General features: G+C 53.5%; 1 protein-coding gene across 1 annotated transcript in view; it reads right to left on the bottom strand.

Annotated features, from left to right (window-relative positions):
• TCF25 (transcription factor 25 (basic helix-loop-helix)) overlaps positions 1–17625 on the bottom strand; it is an 18080-nt gene extending 455 nt beyond the window's left edge. Inside the window, exons 1-17 of the mRNA XM_010297345.1 lie at positions 17557–17625; positions 17144–17311; positions 15382–15456; positions 13310–13434; positions 11764–11829; positions 10505–10587; positions 9665–9795; positions 6978–7077; positions 6163–6256; positions 5014–5106; positions 4282–4387; positions 3712–3871; positions 2553–2640; positions 1819–1977; positions 1024–1114; positions 619–698; positions 1–39 (exon numbers count right to left, since the gene is read on the bottom strand). Of these exons, the coding sequence (XP_010295647.1) occupies positions 1–39; positions 619–698; positions 1024–1114; positions 1819–1977; positions 2553–2640; positions 3712–3871; positions 4282–4387; positions 5014–5106; positions 6163–6256; positions 6978–7077; positions 9665–9795; positions 10505–10587; positions 11764–11829; positions 13310–13434; positions 15382–15456; positions 17144–17311; positions 17557–17625 (1727 nt within the window). The remainder of the gene's footprint in view (positions 40–618; positions 699–1023; positions 1115–1818; positions 1978–2552; positions 2641–3711; positions 3872–4281; positions 4388–5013; positions 5107–6162; positions 6257–6977; positions 7078–9664; positions 9796–10504; positions 10588–11763; positions 11830–13309; positions 13435–15381; positions 15457–17143; positions 17312–17556) is intronic.
• Positions 17626–18053: the final 428 nt, after the last annotated feature.

The following is an 18053-nucleotide window of genomic DNA, read 5'->3' as shown; positions in this document are numbered from 1 at the left end:
AAGAGAGATAAAGTGCTTTCGTTGGATGGATGATTCGTTCTGAAAGACAGAAGTTACACCACGGTTAAGGGGGAGGCTTGGTACTCGACCGCTTGCTGGGGCCGAGACAGCGCAGAGCTGCTGGAGAGAGCCACGCTGTCCGGACCAACCCGTGGCCCTCCAGAGTCAGCCCCGGAGCAGGGTATCAGGGGATTCTCAGGGATTTCTGACCCCAGGAGCCAGCAGCTGGCCAGTCTCCAGGCAAGGCAGTCATTAAAAGCACTGCCAGGTCTGCTCCGAGCTGGGTCAGAGCGTAAGACACGTACAGGCTTCACCCGAACGGTCTGTGCACACCACAGCTGGCTGCGCTCAAACCTGTATTTACCCCAAAGCACCTCAGGTAAGAAACAGCCAAAATTTTTCAATGGCCTTTGCCTTAATGGCTGTGAACAGCCGCCGTGGACGGCGCCCACAAGGGAGGGGCGGAGGGCCCGGCCCTGCCTGTACGCTCTGCCTGTCGGCGAGCACCACAGGCCAGGCTGCTCTTCCTCCAAGATGGAGGAGGACGTCAGCTCCCAGCGCCCACGCGCACCTGAGGCTGAGGGCGTGCACGCTGGGAACAAGGGGTGGAGAAGGTACCTTTCTGGTCTGGTGTAGGAAATGATGGAGTCCAAAGGAGGTAAGGGGTCGAACCCCAGCACAGGCTGCGAGGTCACCTCCTGTGGGGGTGAGAAGAAAGCAGGGGTGAAGGCTGCGTCGCCAGCAGCAGCAAACACCGAGGCACGGAGATGGTCAGACCAGCTGGACAGCCCTTCATCTCAGGGAGCGCAACCGAGCCGGGCACCAGCAGCAGCCCGGCCTGCCCGCACATGCCCCTGTGTGCCGCCCCGGGAAGTCGTCCACACAGGGAGGACACTTCGAGGTCAGGCCGATGTTTCTTGCTGGTGGCTGGGGTTTAGGACGCGCCCAGCATGTGCAGCAGGGACGTGAGTGCCATCGCGCCGCACACAGTGGCACCACCCGTGCCCCGTCAGGGCCCCTCACCAGAGGCAGAGCTGCCGTGGCCTCCTTCATCTCCGAGAGGATGACGTGCCGGTAGATATTCCTGGGTGCGCTCTGGTACCGCATCTTCCTCCTAAAGCAGGGAGGGGAACAGAGGATGGCAGAGAGCACACTTTCCATTTCTGCTTCTCCAGGTGCATCGTCAGCTTCAGCCCCGGCTCAGGGGGATGCGCCGTATCAGACAGCGCTGCCGTATGGCGAAGCCAAAGTCACTTGGCAGCTGCTGACCTCCGAAAGAGCGGAACAGCTCAGGGACACTGCACAGATCTCCCTCTCCGGCCCTGTTCCTCTGCAGGCCAACCGAGCAAACTAACTTGGGTTTAGGACAAGACCTAATGCCTCTCTCTCCTGCTTCTCAGAGCTGGCAGGCGTGTGTAAGCACTCACCTGCCCTGCGCAGTGAACATGCAGCCATCCCTGCCCCTCCCAGCCAGCAGCAAACCCTCCGCCCTCCCAGGCAATTTCCAGGGCACACGCGATGGCCGAGGCTGGGGGAAGCCAGTGCAGCACACACTTTCCAGCGAGCAAAAGCTACAGCTCTTAATTCATGCTTGTGCAAAGCATGGAAGAGCCTCTGCCTTCCTGGGCCCGTGGTGTAACCCTTGGCATCGGCAGCCACCATCAGATCGGCAGTTGTGGGGCTCTGAGCAAGCCCCAGAGCTGCTGCAGCGTGGGACAGAGCCCCTCTCGTCCGCAGAGCCCCTCATCCTGCTCTGCCGCCATGTTTCAGTGCCCGTGCCTGGTATGGGAGCCGCTCACCTCTGCCTGCCGCACTCACTTGTGCTCAGACTCCTCCACCAGCGGGTCCTGGGCATCCACCATGCGCAACACCTCGTGGACGTTGGTTTCCAGCCACGCCATGACGGCTGGGTCCTTCCACAGGGAGTGAGTCCTTCCCACGTAGAGGGACGTCAGCTGGTTCAAGGCGGGAGGCTGGCTACGGGAGACAGTTGTTACTCAGGGCACTCTCCTCCTTCCCGCCTGCAGGACCCTGTGCTGGCTGGCAAGGGCTGGTCTCTGCACTGTGCTTCGGCATGAGAATACAAAGAGAGGAATCGCAGGCTCCCTGCTTTGCTATTTCCATCTACCTTCACCAGTTTTTCTGCCTCCGTCTATTTTTGGGATAAGCATAGCCATGAGATGAAAGTTAACGCTGCTTTGACCTGAGGGGGAGACCATTCACGTGTTTAGGAGGACCATGTGTCAGGGAAATCCAGACTGGTAAGAGACAGCCTGCCCCGAGAGCACGCACGCGTTGTTCTCTCTTACTACATGTACCGACAAGCTTCGGTATGAACTTCTGACCCATCCACATTAAGGTGAGGCAGCTCTATTAGCGTTATCTGCTGGCCATTATGGGAATCCATTATCAAAGCATCTAACAGCCTACTCAAGAAAACCAAACGTTCTCCTCTGCAGCTTTGTGACTCCATTAGCTGCCTGAGCGAGCAAAAGCCCCGCTACCAGCAAAATCGATTCCTTCTCTTTGCTGAGAACATCTCCAGGGCTTACCTTATCTGAGCATTCAGCCCGAAAAAGGAATGGGACGTGACCCTGGCGTCAGGCTGCACACTGCAGTGATCCAACAACGGCATAAGAACTGCAGGAGAAAGTCAAGACAGCTCGCTTTGAACAGCCTGGCGAGGAGCACCATGGAGTGGCTGGTCACCACTGCCAGGGCTGCAGAGAGACAGCCCCATCCGGGGGGGCCAGCACCCCACCGGGGCACCAAACGAGGACCCATGCAAGGAGGATGCAAGGATGCTGCTGGGGGTTACACTGGGTTTTGAGCTCTGCGTGGATGACGAAAGCAGATCCAGAGTAAATGAAAAAGAACAACAAACTTTTTTTTCCTCAGAGAAATATGGTGCATTTTTCTGTGCTTAATGCTGCCGGCCTTTGAACTTGAACAAGGGTTTTATTTCAGCCACCATGACAAGCAGCAAAAAAGATGGTTTCGGCCAACACAAACTAAACCTCTGTTTGCGAGCTGGTTATTCCTGCCTATGAAGGCACACCCTCCCTGGCACGCTGTGTCCCCTCTGGGCCCAAGGGGCTGTGTATCTCCTTTCATGGACAGCAGCACCAACTGGATGAAAGCAAGAGTGATGGGCGCCCATAGGGAGCGCATCTAAAGCAGAGCAGTGCCTTGGAGGGAAAGCCAAGAGACTTGCTGTCTCTGGTCCGGGCAACCCTGGGGTGACACGCTCTCCTGCTCCAAGACTCTGGTTCTCACCTCCTCCTTGCTTGCACGCCTGTGACAGTCTCTAACGAAGGGGCATCAGCTGCTCCGAGGAGGGGGCACAGCAGGGAGAACGGTCGCCGATCTCCTCTGAACACATGGAAGGCTCACGGCTGCAGGGGGCCCGACCCGGCCCCGCTGCTCTCTGGCCAGCCCTGCCACGCTGTGGGGTGGGAAGGCTGAATCCCACCGCTGCCACACCAGATGCTCGGACTCTTACAGCGGTACCTGCCACCGCCGGTCTGCTCGAGCTGCGTCACCCTCTGAGTCAGGGCTCCCATCTCCCACGGACAGAGGCGAACGCCATTTGCAACCCACAGGCAAACTGCTGCCTCTGCATTCGACTGCCTGGAATCCAGCCTTCGCTCTCACAGATGAAGACAGTGACAAAGCCTACGGGGACGGACTTACCGGTGGGGACAGACTTACCGCTTGGGAACATGATCAAGGCAAGCTGGATGAGCCGGGCGGCTCTCTCCCGGGCTTGGCTTAGCTCCAGCTCCGAGCGCTCCTCCTGCTGGCTCAGGAAGAAATAGGCCAGCGGCACCGAGAAGGCAAAATTGGGGAGCTGGGACAAATTCCGGTGACTCTGCAGGATCAGAGAGACAGATTTACCGAGAAATGATGCTATGCAGAACCATCTCGATGTGGCTGGGCTGCACACAGGGTGGGGTTTCTTGCTTGTTGGATTAAGTTTCTTGCCAGCCGCTGGCTTGGTGCCCCCACAACTGAGTAAGCAATTTTGAGTTCGTACAATTGTTTGCAGGGTACCAGGATTACAAGAACAAACACCCCAGCCCTTACAGGTCGTTCCGATGATTTTGGGATGCCAGCCTGGCCGTGAGGCAGCCCTCAAAGGGCTAAGCTGGTTAGGAAAAACTGATGCTCTGTGGCCCAGCTGCCCCCTCCAGCCCAGCTGGAGAGCCCTGGGGAGAGCCCCAGGAACCAGCTCTCCCCTCCCTGCCCCTCTCTTTCCAGGGCAGCCTGTTGGCAACTCACCTCCCATTCCTGGAACATGCGTGTCAGGAAGGTGTATTCTCTAGCTCGGAGGGACAGAAAATCAATCAGCAGCAGCACACACAGCGGGTCGTTCTCTGGATCAAGGCTTCAGAGGGAGGCGAGCACGAGGGGAGGAAACAAAATCAGTGTCACAAAAGCTGAAGTAGCTGTCCTCATTTCTAAAGTCAAACAATACTAGCATCCAGAGAGCTTCCGTGACTCAGCAAGCGGGGATAAAGGGAACACGATCGTTCCCACATGGCCAGGATGAAGGTGCAATGCCCTGCCCGGTCTGCATCTCTGCAGAGAGGGACCCCTCACCACCGAGGAGCGGGATTGATGGCCACAAACCAAGCAAGCTGAAGCCACCATTATACGGCTGCTCCGCAGAGACATTTGAGCTCTGCTGCAACCATCGGGCAGGCCCACAGCTCAGCAGCCAAGAGCAAGGGCCTCCCAGGTCCCATCTGTTTAAGCCTCCTTCTCAACAACCGCCTCTCTCCGAAGCAGCACCACAGGTAAGAGCACATGCTCAAAGCTAACGCGTGATACTGCACCTGTAAGGAGGGGAAACAATCCCCCACTGAGCCTGGGAGCAGTAGTACCCCTCTGGTTTGTTTTGTCCCACTCGGATTAGGTTTGGTGCATTGTTCGAAGTGTGTTCCCCCAAGCCTGAGACGCCCTGCCCCATCCCGCAGGGAACGAGGTGCAGCCCTTGGCAGGGGCACCTACCTCAGAATCAGCTTGCAGAACTCCAGGGCCGTCCGGGGGCAGCCTCTCTTCTCCAGGAACATCAGGTGTTTGAAGAGAGCCAGGAAAAAAGCCCTGCGTGGGGAACAACAACAGATTTTAGACGCCAGATTTGGAGAGAAGTGCCTCCTGTCACTCAAGAATGGGGACACATGGTCAGCCCCAGTTCCTCGCCCTCCAAGCATCAGTGCTGCTGAGCAGCCAGGGAGGTCCAGGGAACCCGGGCTGGTGCAGTACGGGGTGCCACAGAACCCCCATGTTCCCACCTCTTATTTTTTTTAATCTCTTTGTGCAAGTATAGGGACAACAAACCCGTCGCCTGCTCTGCAGACCGGGGATGACAAGACGCCAGAAACAAGTTAAGTCCCCAAAGTCTGCATCCTGCCTCGTCCCAGCCCACCCAGCCGCGCGGGGACGGTGACACAGTGCGTGCACGACGCGTTCCGGGGGGGAGGACTAACACCCAAATCGGGCAAGATTCAGATCAGTGTTCAGGTCACAGACAGCACGAAGCCCAGCAGCACCAGGGAATGGAAATCTGAGCAACCTCCAGGTGCAGCAGTTTGGGAGGGATGGCTTGGGTCAGCTGACTGGAAAATTCCCAGAATAAAGTCACCTTTCCCGGCCGCTGCAGAGCTGTCATTACATAAAGAGACGGGCCAGGAGCAGCGCGAGCGCCGGGGACGAAGACTGGGCAGGCAGCGCACAAGTGACCAAGCACAGTCGTAAACACGCAGCAAGTGTTTTTGTCAGAAAAGTAAGCACCGTTTTGGGTTAAGGGGTAGTAATTACACGAGTAAGGTGTGATGGAGAGGAACAGTTACTGCTCTGGTAAGAAATCCCTCCGGAAAGAGGGTGCTTTGCAAAGAAACCTCAGTGCAAGAGCCGCTGGGACCCCAACATCCATCTCAGGAGCCCCGCTGTTGCCTTGCTGAAGGGTACTGCCACCAACTGCCGAGTGGCAGAGCTTGTTCCGACAGAAAGGGACATTCAAGGTCCCCCTGCCAGCACGGATGACGCAGCACACGTCGTGAATCTGGGTCTCTGTGTCCGAAGTAGGCCAGGGCACGCCGCGATGGCTCTTTGGCAGACACCGGGCAGGCAGGCGCGTCGCCTACCTGGTCTTTTTACCTGTTCTCCGGCCGCCGGTAGTCCAGCCTGCAGGTCCCGCTGGTGAGACTGAAGACGGGGTGGAAGGCGCACTCCAGGCTGTACAGCGCCCGCTCTGCAGATAGCAAGGACAGCGTCAGGGCGCGCCACCACCCCGGCACGCCACGCGGCCCCACGGCTCACAAAACGGCCGTTGATTTAACCCTGAAGACATGGATAATTGAGAGCTCTGACACCCAGGAAATAAGCTTGCTCACAGCCTAGCAAAGCTACTTCAGAGTAACTGGACATCGCAGATACGCAGGCAAGCGAGCCCTGGTCCCGTACCCCGGAGACTGCAGCGCAGCAGTCCGAGGGGCGGCCGTCCTCCAGGATGCCTCCTGCCCCCGCGCAGCCCGACGCGCTGACCCGCTACGCACTGGGTGGAGGAAGGCAAGGCCCGCAGGGTCAGGCAGGCTCCCCACAGAGGGCAGAGGCTCCCTGGAGTGGCCCCTCGTGCCGCAGGACCTGGTAGCTACTAAATCAGACCCTCCTCCTGCCAGCGGCGTCCTACAGGTGGGACCTCCCCATGTCCTGACGATCCTTCATGCATTTTGAAGGCGAACGCTGACGTGCTTTGCCCCAGACAAGCACGTCTGGCTCTATTTAAAAGCCTCCAGCAAAAGCTGCTGGTCTGCAGGATCACGTAAGGCCACATGCTCACGGCCCAGAGTCACAGACACGGAGCCAAACCAACCCTTCTGGTTTGCTGCTTCTCTGTCGAAACAAAACCAAAACGGAACGAAAAGCCCTTATTAATTCATGTCAGGACATCTGCTCCTCACTTCAGCTCTTACCTATGAGGTCACGGGCCATCTCCTGATCCTCCTGCATCCGGCACACGTCGCTGAGCTGCAGAAGGGAGTCCACATGGTACGGGTTCATCTGAAGCAGCAGCTACAGAAGAGCATGAGCTTGATTACACGATGGCACACATCATGAGTTTCTCGTGCTCTCTGCCTACGAGGCAAGCTCTGTAAGCATGGCAGGGAGACAAACACCCCGACGCTGCACATGAGAGAGAGGGGCTGTTCTTGCCCCTGGGTCTGAAGGTGAAGAAATCCTGTCCCAGGCCATCAGAGAGCCAACGCTCGGACTGAAGTGCAAGGCTGGGGACACAGCTCATGTGAAAGGCTACAAATATGGATTAAAGGAACATAAGACCAGTCACACTGGGTCAGAGTAGAGGTCTGTCTTGCCCTGTCTCCCAGAGCAGATGCCTGGATAAGAGGGCACGAAGCTGGGCAAACATGACGACTCCCAGCACACCCTAAGCTGCTAACCTTTAGGGATTCTGGGACCTCCACTGTCAAAGATGACGTTTATATTAACGGTGTCTCCTCCCATGAATTCGTTTCACTTACTGACCTAGGTACTTCTCCAGCACCCAGCTCTGCGATACAGAAAGCCATCGCTTAAGCACGCAATGCGAAGAACCTCCTTTAACCCCAACCTGCCAGCTCCGTCCCCGCGGTGGGAGGGACGGCAGGGAGATCTCTCCCCACCCTGCGCAGGATCCGAGCCCTCGATCGCCGCTTCCCTTCGGCACCTCCCCCCCAGCTCTGTCCCAGCCGACCCAGCTTTTCCAGCGCAGAGGCCATGCCAGGCCTTTGATCACCTTTGCTGTCCTCTGAATCTCTCCCAGCTCCACCATACCCTTTCGAAGGTGAGGGCCCAGAACGGCACACACTATTCAAGGCGCAGGCAGCAGGCATGATGACATTTGTGTTTTATTCTCTATCCCTTAATTTTTTTAATCCCTTGATTCTGAGCATTTGATCAGGCTTTTGCTTCCTCTGGGTACTGAGAGGACATTTTGACACAACTATTACAGTTCCAGGATCCAGCTCCTGAACGGTAATGAATTAAATTTTTTTTTTTTTCCAGGCTTCAGAATAGAAGTTTAACCATACCTAAAAATCCTCTGCATTCACTAATTACATTACAAATGAACTACTTTTTCCCAAGTACCTAAAACTCACATTCAATATGAAAATATTGAAGCTACTTGAAGTCTCCTCACAGTTTAGTTTTGGGATATTTTTCTCCAAAACTAAAAAATACAGCTTCAAAAGCTCCGCAAGTCGTACATCTGCAGGGTGGTGGCCAGCGTGACCACCTACAGTACAAAGCCTTTATGTTCTCGACTGTCCCAGTCCAGCACCTCTGCCTTGGTGCTTCTTACCCAATGTTTTATCCCTTCCTTGCTTGCTTTTAAGTTTCTTTCTAGTCCTCCTTTTTGGAAGAGACGAAGCACCTAGAGTCACTGTGATGGGAGAAAGTGCTCTTCACGCACTTACAACTTCACCACTGGCAACAGCAGAGAAAACACTCACTGAGCAGGACCTCCAAAAAACCCACGTTTTGCATGCTGAATCCACAGCAGATCTGGGAGATCAGCCCCAGCTACATGAAACTGGGGCTGCCACAGACAAACTGATCGGGGGTTTGAAGTACTTCTGGCATGGGCAAACTCCTGCCTGTTAGATTTTACCCTTAACATAAAATTGAAAGACTAAAGCCATAGGAATACCTTCAAACGTAGCCAGACCCACTTAAGAGGGACAGAGCCTAAAGACTAAAACGTACCATGGAAAACCTGTCCTGCTCTGCACGGACGCGTGACGCCATTTTTGAGCTGTCCTTAGGACGCTGGCTCTCAGGTTGATCGCTGCTGCATAGGAATTACCTCGCATCGTTTAATGCGAATCCCTCAGTCCAGTCAGCAGGCAGAATTGATGAGCTGGAGAGAGCAGTGGCCATGAGCAGAGGGTGGGAAAGTAAAAGGAAGTAAACTTTATTTAGTGGACAATGGCCCCTTTAAGAAACTTCTCCAGGGCACGTATCCGAGCTCATGTGGCCAGGGTTTTCAGAGCAAAAATACCTCAATTATGGTTCAGTAGGGTGCAGAGCAATTTTACTGTTGCTTATCACTACAAACTATAAATGTTACCACACAGTTTAATGAGCTTGGACACGCATGAAGAACTTTCAACACAAAGACTGTTTTGCTGAAATACCAAGAAAAGACACATTTTTCATCCATGCAAGAGTTTATGAACAGAACAGCTGTTAGTTTAGATTCCCATTTAAAGATCGGTTTATACAGTATTTTTCCTTTCCCAGCTGAAGAGCTGAGACAAAGAAGCTTTATTCCTACCCTTTCAGCCAAACGGTCAGTTCCTGCAGGCTCCTCTTCCAGATGGCTACCTGGCATGCTCGTGGGCAGAGCCACCGAGGCTCGGCCACCAGCAACTGGACCTCATTTGCACCAAGGTAGTCACTTCGCTTATGAAAAGGTGAAAGCAGAGCTCGGCAAGCACCGCTGCCTCACTCCACGCAGGGCGGGCACAGGGCTCTACCGCTTGGAAGGAGACTGGCAAAACACAAGCACTGGGATGTGTCAGCCCACCTCCCCTGCCAGAGAAGGGGGCCGCAGGAACGCAGGAGGTAACAGCATGGGCAACCCAATTTTACAACATACCACAATATTGTTGGGGTCCATGGACTCTACAGCATCCAGGAACTTGAACTGCACTTGCTGGTACTCGCGATGGTGCTCAAACGTGAAGTACTGCACTCCCCTCCTGGTGTCCACCAGCTGCATGGCAATACCTAGAGGGTGCAGAGGAGACACGGGTAGCGCTGCTGTCAGCCTGCGAGCACGAGTGGCGAGAGAAGCTCTTCTGCTTTCTTATCACATGGAAAGCTCATTCACATCACTGGGTCCAAATCTAGGCGTGTTTTCAGAAACTCCCAGAGAATTTCACTCCTTTCCCTCCTCAAAGCCAAAACCCACCTGAGAAACCCACTGAGTCACCATCCCCAGAGGGATTTAAAAGACGTGCAGATGTGGCACTTAGGGACATGGTTTAGCGGTGGTTTTATGGCTGGACTGGATGATCTTAAGGGCCTTTTCCAAACTAAATGACTCAGTGATTCTAAACCCAGGCAGCTTGCTCTCCCCATGGATATTTCCCATTATCCAGCAAGACTGCTGTAAGAAGGGAAGTGCACATCACCTGCTACCTCCAAAAAGGGGGGAAAGAAAAAAAAGCTTAAGTGCCAAGACACAACACGACAGAGTTCTCCCTGTTGAGAAAGGAGGTATTTCCACCAGCTGATGAGCAGTTCCCTTCCTGCATCAGCCAGCGTGAAGTCTGGGCCTTGCAGCTGATGAAAGCAGCTCCGGTTTCCATGCACGGAGGCTCTAGGAAAGCCAGGCTGGCAGGAGTAGCTGCCCGTGCCAAGATGGGCACGGGACTGAGGCGCCCCATCGGCTAGCGCAGCGCGGTGCTTTGGGAGATGGCACCGAAAGCCTCACCTGTTTTGCTGTAGCGTGGCCAGGTGTTCTTGGGAGCTGTCAGCCACGTGCTGCGGACGTACTGGCGCTGCCTTTGCCTTGGCCTGAGGAAATAAACACAGCAGGTCACAGATTTCTCTGTACTAGCAGAATGAGGAGGGCTAAATCCAGCCAGAAAAAGGATGATTCAAGGTAATAAAAATTAAAAAAAAAAAAAAGAGAGAGAGAGATCAAACTTCTTCCCCAGCTGCAGCCCTGCCACATGGAGCTTTTGCTCAGAGCTGTAACATGTTTTGCCTTCAAGACTCAACGTATCTTCGCCGAGGCTCTGCCTTACTTTAACCATTCCTCTTTAGGCCAGCCAGTGCCTCCAGCATTTCCACTTCAATAGCTTCTCTTCCCTGTTTTTATTCCTGCCAAGTTCTCAGCTGCCTCTTTGCCTCATACAGCTTCCCAGGTCCAATTAAGAGAGCCCCATACCCCTCTGACTCATCTCTCTTCCCAGCAGTGCCTTCAAATGTAAACTGATTTAGTTCAAGCCATACCCACAAATGCAACCAATTTATTGTTTCAGGGCAGGAGGAATTCAGAAATCAAGGCCACTCTAAGAAAGTCACATCTCCGCAGTAATGGAGTGCTGCTTCTTTCTCAAGCACTAAATATTATTCCACAGACTCTCTCAGAGAAGGCTTCCACTTCCACCATCACTGCTCTGAGCTTATACCCTTCTCATGTGCACATTTTTTTGACCAGCTCATGAAAACGGATATTTTCTGGATAACACGGACCACAGTGCAATGGATAATTACATAGAGACCTCACATCCCAGAAGCAGTAGGTTCCCTGGGCCCCTGAAAGCAAGTGCATGAGACCCTCTGGAAAGTATTCAGGGTCCACTCTGTAAGACATCAGAGACTTTGGAATAGCAACAAGCAACAAATGCTGGAGAAAGAAAAAAATCCAAGAGTCTATATTCTATGAATTTGAGTGAAAGGACTTTAGAAGGGAATTTGACAGTAAATGAGAGGGGGAATTAGCAGAAGAAAAAGCAAATGCTAGCAAAAGCCTGGAGAAATCTTACTCTCCAGCCTCACACATACCCCAGAAAAATATTCTCCTGTCCCATCAAGCTACTACTAAATAAGACACCCTGAACACGTCGGGGTGCCCTGGGTTCCCTGCTCAGGTGTGGCGCTGGGGGCTCAATAAGCTGTACCAAGGGATGGACAGACACACCGACTAGGACTTTGAAAAGGTTTAATATTAAATTCTGTACTAACCTCTGATCACCAAGAACAGCACGAGCCCCAAAGTATCTCTTCAACTCGTTCTCTGGATTCAAGTTTCTGAGAAGGGCAAAACAAGAAAGAAAAGCTACCATCAATTAAAAATAGCCAAAAGTCTCACACTCAAGTCTTCCCCATCAATGCCAAGTGCTCTGTACCTTGAACTGTCCCTGGCCAAGCCCCTGAGCCATCACACACCCCACTGATGTGACACAACACACCAAAAGGAGACTAAAAGTTAATGGTCAGAACGGGAGGCTTTCAGTAAGCCCTGTTCGATCAGAGGCATGCTGCCTTCGTGCTCTGCTGGGGAACACTTCTGCTGCCCTCTCCAGGGCAGCTGGGGCCTTGTTCCGGGCCGCTCCCAGGACAGCTGCCGCTCAGGAGTGCCCGTTCAGGGTACGCGTGCCCAGAAAACACGAGATACCTGCTGCTGAGTGTAGCAGTGCCAGCCTGCAATTCGGGGCAAACACCATAGTCACTGCAGGGAAGCTGGCAAGGATTAAAATACATTCTTTTAATACAAAAGATCTTGTATCAAAGCATGACAACACCTACAGCTTTCTCGATCTAACATTTGGCCCAGAGAAGGGAGGCGTATCTGAGAGGGGTTTCTCCCTGCCACCCAGCGAGCAAGGCCTGAAGAGAGGGAGTGGGAAGGCTGAGATCCAGCACTGCCAACCCTCACCCATGCAGAGATTATCCAGCTCTCAGAGGTTTCGGAATAATGTTTACTTGAGCAGAGATGTCACCACCTCTAGATAAACAAACATTCCTGCCTCTACCGAAACATCCCTGAAGAGGTTGCGCTAGCGCTGCGTGCCCACCAGCCTAGACTCAGTTTAAAAAGTAAAGTTTAAAAAGACTCAGGTAAAACCTGGGCTGGTAAGCTGTCCCAGCTACAAGTTTAAATGTTTCCTCCAGAAACAGAAAGAGCTGCCAGTGTCTGCACTAGCCCTGGGCTCCGAACCACGCTGGCCTCACCAGTCAGCCCATTCCCAATAGGTTTCCCAGTGCAATACAGGCCCAGACGTTACGGGTCTCCACACTTGGCGCTTAGTCCACTTTGTTGATGGTGATGTGCAGGAAAGGTTAGACAAAGTCCAACCAGCTTTCCTGGTGAAATGAGCTGCTGGCGCTGCTCAGCCCTCTGCGGAGGACAGCACATACTACTGACAGCGCCGGGTCTGAATGCAGCCGGTCACCTGGCCAGGTGAGTTTGATTGCAAAGCTTTATGCACCAGAGCTCTCAGCGGCTCTGCTGAGATTCTCCTAGAGAGTCACGGAGTGTTTGAGTGGAAGGCACCTCTGGAAGCTAATCTGGTCCAGTCACCCTCTCAAACCAGGCTTGACAGCAGTGAATACCCGTCACTGCTCAAAACCGAACACAGCTCTAAAAGCAATGGTTACAAACGGGGATGTGCACAACCCCCTTCAAGCATGGTCCAGATCACACCGGCAGGCTCCCAACTCCCTTCCTTGGGGGGACAGATATCCCTGCCATGCCCAGGGCCAAAATCAGGAAGGAAGGAAGCACTACCTGTGCTCTACGTAGAGCAGAGGCCTGCTGTCAGCTATTATTCCACCCTGGGTCTGCTGTGATAGCCCATTGGTATCCTCAATCTTCTCCAGCAGGCTGTCAATGTCTTCCAGGTCATTGTCTTCCTTAAGATAGGCACACGCAAAGACAGGGCAGTTATTACAGTGAGTCACCGCGGCATGCAGGTCACCCAGCAAAGATCACGCCTTTGGCTCGTCCCCATCTCCATGCGATACCAGTGCAGCCCCTACCACTTGCCCTGCTGCCACCCCATCGCCCACCTGCCTCTTATCGAGGCCTCCTGCCCTCCACTCAGCACTCTGTTCCCTCAGGAATCCCACTCAGAGCCTGCCTTCCCTGCCCAACTGTCCCCAAAAGGGCTGGCTGCTCTTCCCCTCTTGTTCAAGGCATCATAGGGCTGTTGCTCTTCGCACCATCACGAGTCCAAACGTGCCAGCTGAATATATCTAGCGTAGGCAAGAGCTGGCAGGCTGTCTGCTCTTTGGTCTGCCCCTTCCCACCTAGCCTTCGCTGTGCTTTGCCTGGTTTATTTATACTACAATCCCTATGAGATCATGAAATGTCGGGGTGCTGATTTTAACCCTAAATATTTAAAGAATCAGCCTTTACCATCTCCTTGCCATGGAAACACTGTTACTGCTGTGACCCTTGTGTATCAAACACTCACATGATTTTAACCCAGCTCTAATGTACTGCACTCTCACTTTCCCCATCTTCTAACAACCCGACAACGCACATTCAACAGTTGTATAACATTTTTATCCCGATTTTCCTCTATTTTTCCTCCCACAAATAGCAAGTGACGCATTTCTTATGCAGCCGTTTCACATCCTCCTCATGATGTACGTGGGTGGAACACGGAATTCCATTCACGACACCCAAATAGCACTGTGAGCTTGCCTTTTCCAGCTAAATATAGCCACTCCGCATGAAGTGGATACATGAAAAGTTTATAATGTGATTTGCATTTAAGTGCTTGAACAAAGGTGGAATTATCTCTAGTTAGCAAATCAGACTGCCTGGTTCTGGGCATTAAGCCTCCCTAGAGCCTACAGCTGGCAGATGCCACCCTATTGCTCGTTATTCTCGGACTGGGAGAGGAAACAGGCTTTTTGATCAGGTTCTGTGCCTTAGTAACTCACTCCAAGCTTGCCCAGCTGAATTCCTGGGGAGGAGGTGGCAGTCAGCTGGGACCCACACTGGAGTCACGGCTCGCCCATTCAGCACTTCGGGATACTGTGGCTCAGGATGTTTAGCCAAGGATCTTCCCCGAGTGAAGAGTTAAGACTCTCAAACCTTATCATAAAACTAGCTCCCACTGGAACTTCAGTTGTATTGAATTTAAGAGACCAGTGATTGTAATCCATCTAGCCTCCTAGCCTAGCTCAAGTAGATAAAGTACACTCATGCACACACATTCAACTCTTACAGTTCTAGCCACAACAAACACAGACACCAGATAAAGTTCTCACTTCAAGCACAATTCCTTAGGGGTAGGCAGCTTAGTCAGAGAGAATCATCATCCCCTTGCTCCCTTCATCACCCAGGGGACGGAGCAGTTCCCGTGGGAAGAGCACTTGGCAGTGCCTTTGCTGATAACGCACTGGCAGATGCTCCTGTCAGCATTCAGCTACCAGACGTCAAACTACAGAGAAAGGTGCGTGGCTGTGCACAGAGAAGGGAACGCGAACAATGGCTGGCAGCAAGAGCCCTGTATGGCTCTGCAGAGCCGGGACAGCGACCTAAGTAGGGCAAGGGAAATGTAATGAAAAAGCAAAATCCCCCGCACAGTACCCCCTCCCGTGCAAAGCCTCGAAGCAGAGATAAAAGAAGATGCCACTGCAAGGATTTGACCTCTAAGCATCTGCAGCAGAGCTTGAAGGACCACAGCCAAAAGCTGCTGTTGCCATTTTGTGATTTTAAATGGCTACAATGCAAAAAGGAGCATTTTTGCCTCAAAGTCTTTTCTGCAGCCACATCAGAGTTGCCATTTTGTCAACCCCAATGCAGAAATTAGCACAGTCACTAACTCAGAGCAAAGAAAGACATACCAGAGTCTCCCCTGCCGAAGTTTTCTTGGTTTTCCTTTTCTTTTTTTTCTTTCGTGGCTTGTTACTCGACATAGGCTGCAAAGAGAAACAGAACAGCTGTCAGAGCACGCCCACGGACTTGCAGGGATGAAAGCTCCACAGGGAAGAAGAGCATTTCCCACAGGGATCAGCATGCCGGGAGGGCCCTTAAATGAAACCAGTATTCATCCTTTCAAGTTTGTCAGCGAGTGGAAATTAAGACACAAGGAGAAAATGGAGGAAAGCACCTCAGGTTTACAAATTTAAGGGTTAAATCTCAGCTCACTTTCGTATCAAAGTCCGAGACTACAAAGTCAGGCAGGAAACCGTTTAGATATGCCAGGTGTGGAAGAAACATTTCAGCTCTCCTTTACCCTCTAGAATAAACTTTATTTCTGTCTTTCTAGCGAGTGTAACAGTTTCATCAGTCACTCCAACTTCCACAGAAACCACCACCTGCCCGAAAGCACCACGCGACACAGGCTCCTCTCACTGCCGATGCAGCTACTTCAGCGCACGCTGCTGCGTGGCACTCCCTAATCCGACAGGCACGCTGCTGTCCACACTGGCTCTTCCCCAGGGAGTACAGAGCTAAAAAGCACATTTCCAGGATCTAGGCAGGTAGTACAGCGAGTAACAGCCTTACCAGAATGACCCCGCAGCTGATTTCAAAACAAGGGGAACGCGCAGCCCCGATTCAGCTCTGTCAAATGGTGGGGAGATGCACGCCGAGGGCTCCCATGTTTCTACTGGGGAAGCTCTGAGAAAAGCTGCAGGTGCACTCTGCAGTGCTTACGCAGCAAATTCACTGGGTCAGAGCCCGCTGGAGCCACTGCTCACGCAGGGACCGACCGAGCAGAGCCCACACTGCACATCCAGACCATTGCCAAGCCCCTGGGCTGGCTGAGGCCACCAGCACAGCTGGACTGCACACAGACAGTGGTCTTTGCTCCTCTGGCCACACCGCCTGGCACCCAAAACCCATGGGTGCACACCCCAAACGCTGAGCCCTAATGGGTTAGGCCAGAGGGCCAATCCCCCTTCACTCCCCCCGCCCCGCCTTCATCTCCAGTGGGACATGGGCTAGGCTTGCAATGTCAAATTGTTAATTAAAGCGCACCTTTCCTTACGTAATTCTGCAAGGAGACGCTTCTGAGCGGCTACGGACCACCGGAGGGAACCTTAACACAAAACGACAACAAAACTCTACAGAGAAGAACAAGTTCAGTGTTGAGTTTACATTGCTCGGAGCCTTCACATCATCCACTCCAAAACAAACGCTCCGCTGGGCACTGACCCACTAGCCCAGTCCCGTGTATGGTGTGGAGCTCAGTTAACTGTGCAGGGAAGGGAGCAGAAAAGGAATCTCCATTTCAGAATCCCAGGCTGCTTTCCTGCCCGCGGGCTTTGCTCGACCTCAGTGCTCATGAGGACACAGCACAAGGTCTTCCCCTGGAATTTCTCCTCTGCAGCTGTAAAATCTCCCTGGATCCCAGGAACAAACTCAATCCTCATCACCAAACTGCTCATTCTCCTCTGGATCTAGAGCCCTGAGCACCTGTGTGCATTCCTTGAGGCTCACATCCTCAGCCTCTGACAAAACCCAGGCGCAAGGCAAGAGAAACACACTTGTTTGGCACCCACAAAGCTGCTCAGCGCACACAGCGATGGGGAGATAAGAAACCTTCTCTCTACACTTCGCACAGCGACCGCGACCATAACTAGATACCTGCGCTTTAGTTACCGTTTGGTCCAGCTGCTCTGCCTCCTCCCCATCTCTCTGCCCATCGCCTTCAGTCTCTTCAGTTACAGCCTCTTCCTTGTTCCCTTCTGCTGCATCCCGCTCGCTGAGCCGGGCAGCTGCTCGCTCCTCTCTGGACAGCGGCTCATCCTCCGGCTCCTCATTGGTGATCTGCACAAACAGACAGTCAAGTTGCAGAAATAGCTGGCACGGGGCTGCGCTCTGCCCTCTCCTGCACCCATGGGACAGAATTCCCCAGGGATCTGATCTGTTCCACCGCAAACCGAAAAATGTCACAGAAGCAGCACAGGCCTCAGCTGCCCAACTGGCTTCTCCAGCACATGGATGGGGATGACCCCTCATTTCAAGTGTGTCACCCAGCAGGCACCCAAAGAGCTTTGCACCCACCAACTCACTGGAGAGGAGCATGGGGCCACGATGACCTGTTCACTGCACAGCACGGCCAGCAGAAAAAGCATGGCCATAGCTGGACTTGGATCTTCCTTGGGAAGAGCCTCCAAAACCAGTCTTGCCTACGCTCACACAGCCAAGCCTCAGGGAAGGAAAGGGAACTGCTGAGGCTGGCCAAGGTGCCCAGAGAGGAAGGACCAGCTTCTGCCACCCCAAGAACCCATCTGTGCCATCAGGGTCTGCCTGACCCCTGACCTCCAGCACCAGGATCTTGGAGGGCTCAGAAGGTGGCAGGAATGTTCCTAAAACCAGTTCCACCCACTTTGTGACCAGCCCATCCAGAGCCAGACCACCCAGCCCCTCCCAGGGCTCCCTCCAAGTTCAGCCCCTGATGCTGCCCCCTCAAGCCCTCCCTACACCCCCCTCGCTCTCACCTTCCTACACCCAACTGACCCCTAGCTCACACCCCCCAGGCCCTCCCAGTCACCCACCCCAACCCCCT

The sequence above is a fragment of the Phaethon lepturus genome, unplaced genomic scaffold (genome assembly GCF_000687285.1).
Source record: "Phaethon lepturus isolate BGI_N335 unplaced genomic scaffold, ASM68728v1 scaffold30681, whole genome shotgun sequence".
Taxonomy (NCBI): Eukaryota; Metazoa; Chordata; class Aves; order Phaethontiformes; family Phaethontidae; genus Phaethon; species Phaethon lepturus.
Note: the sequence above shows the minus strand (reverse complement) of the source record. Positions and strands in the feature narration are given on the sequence as shown.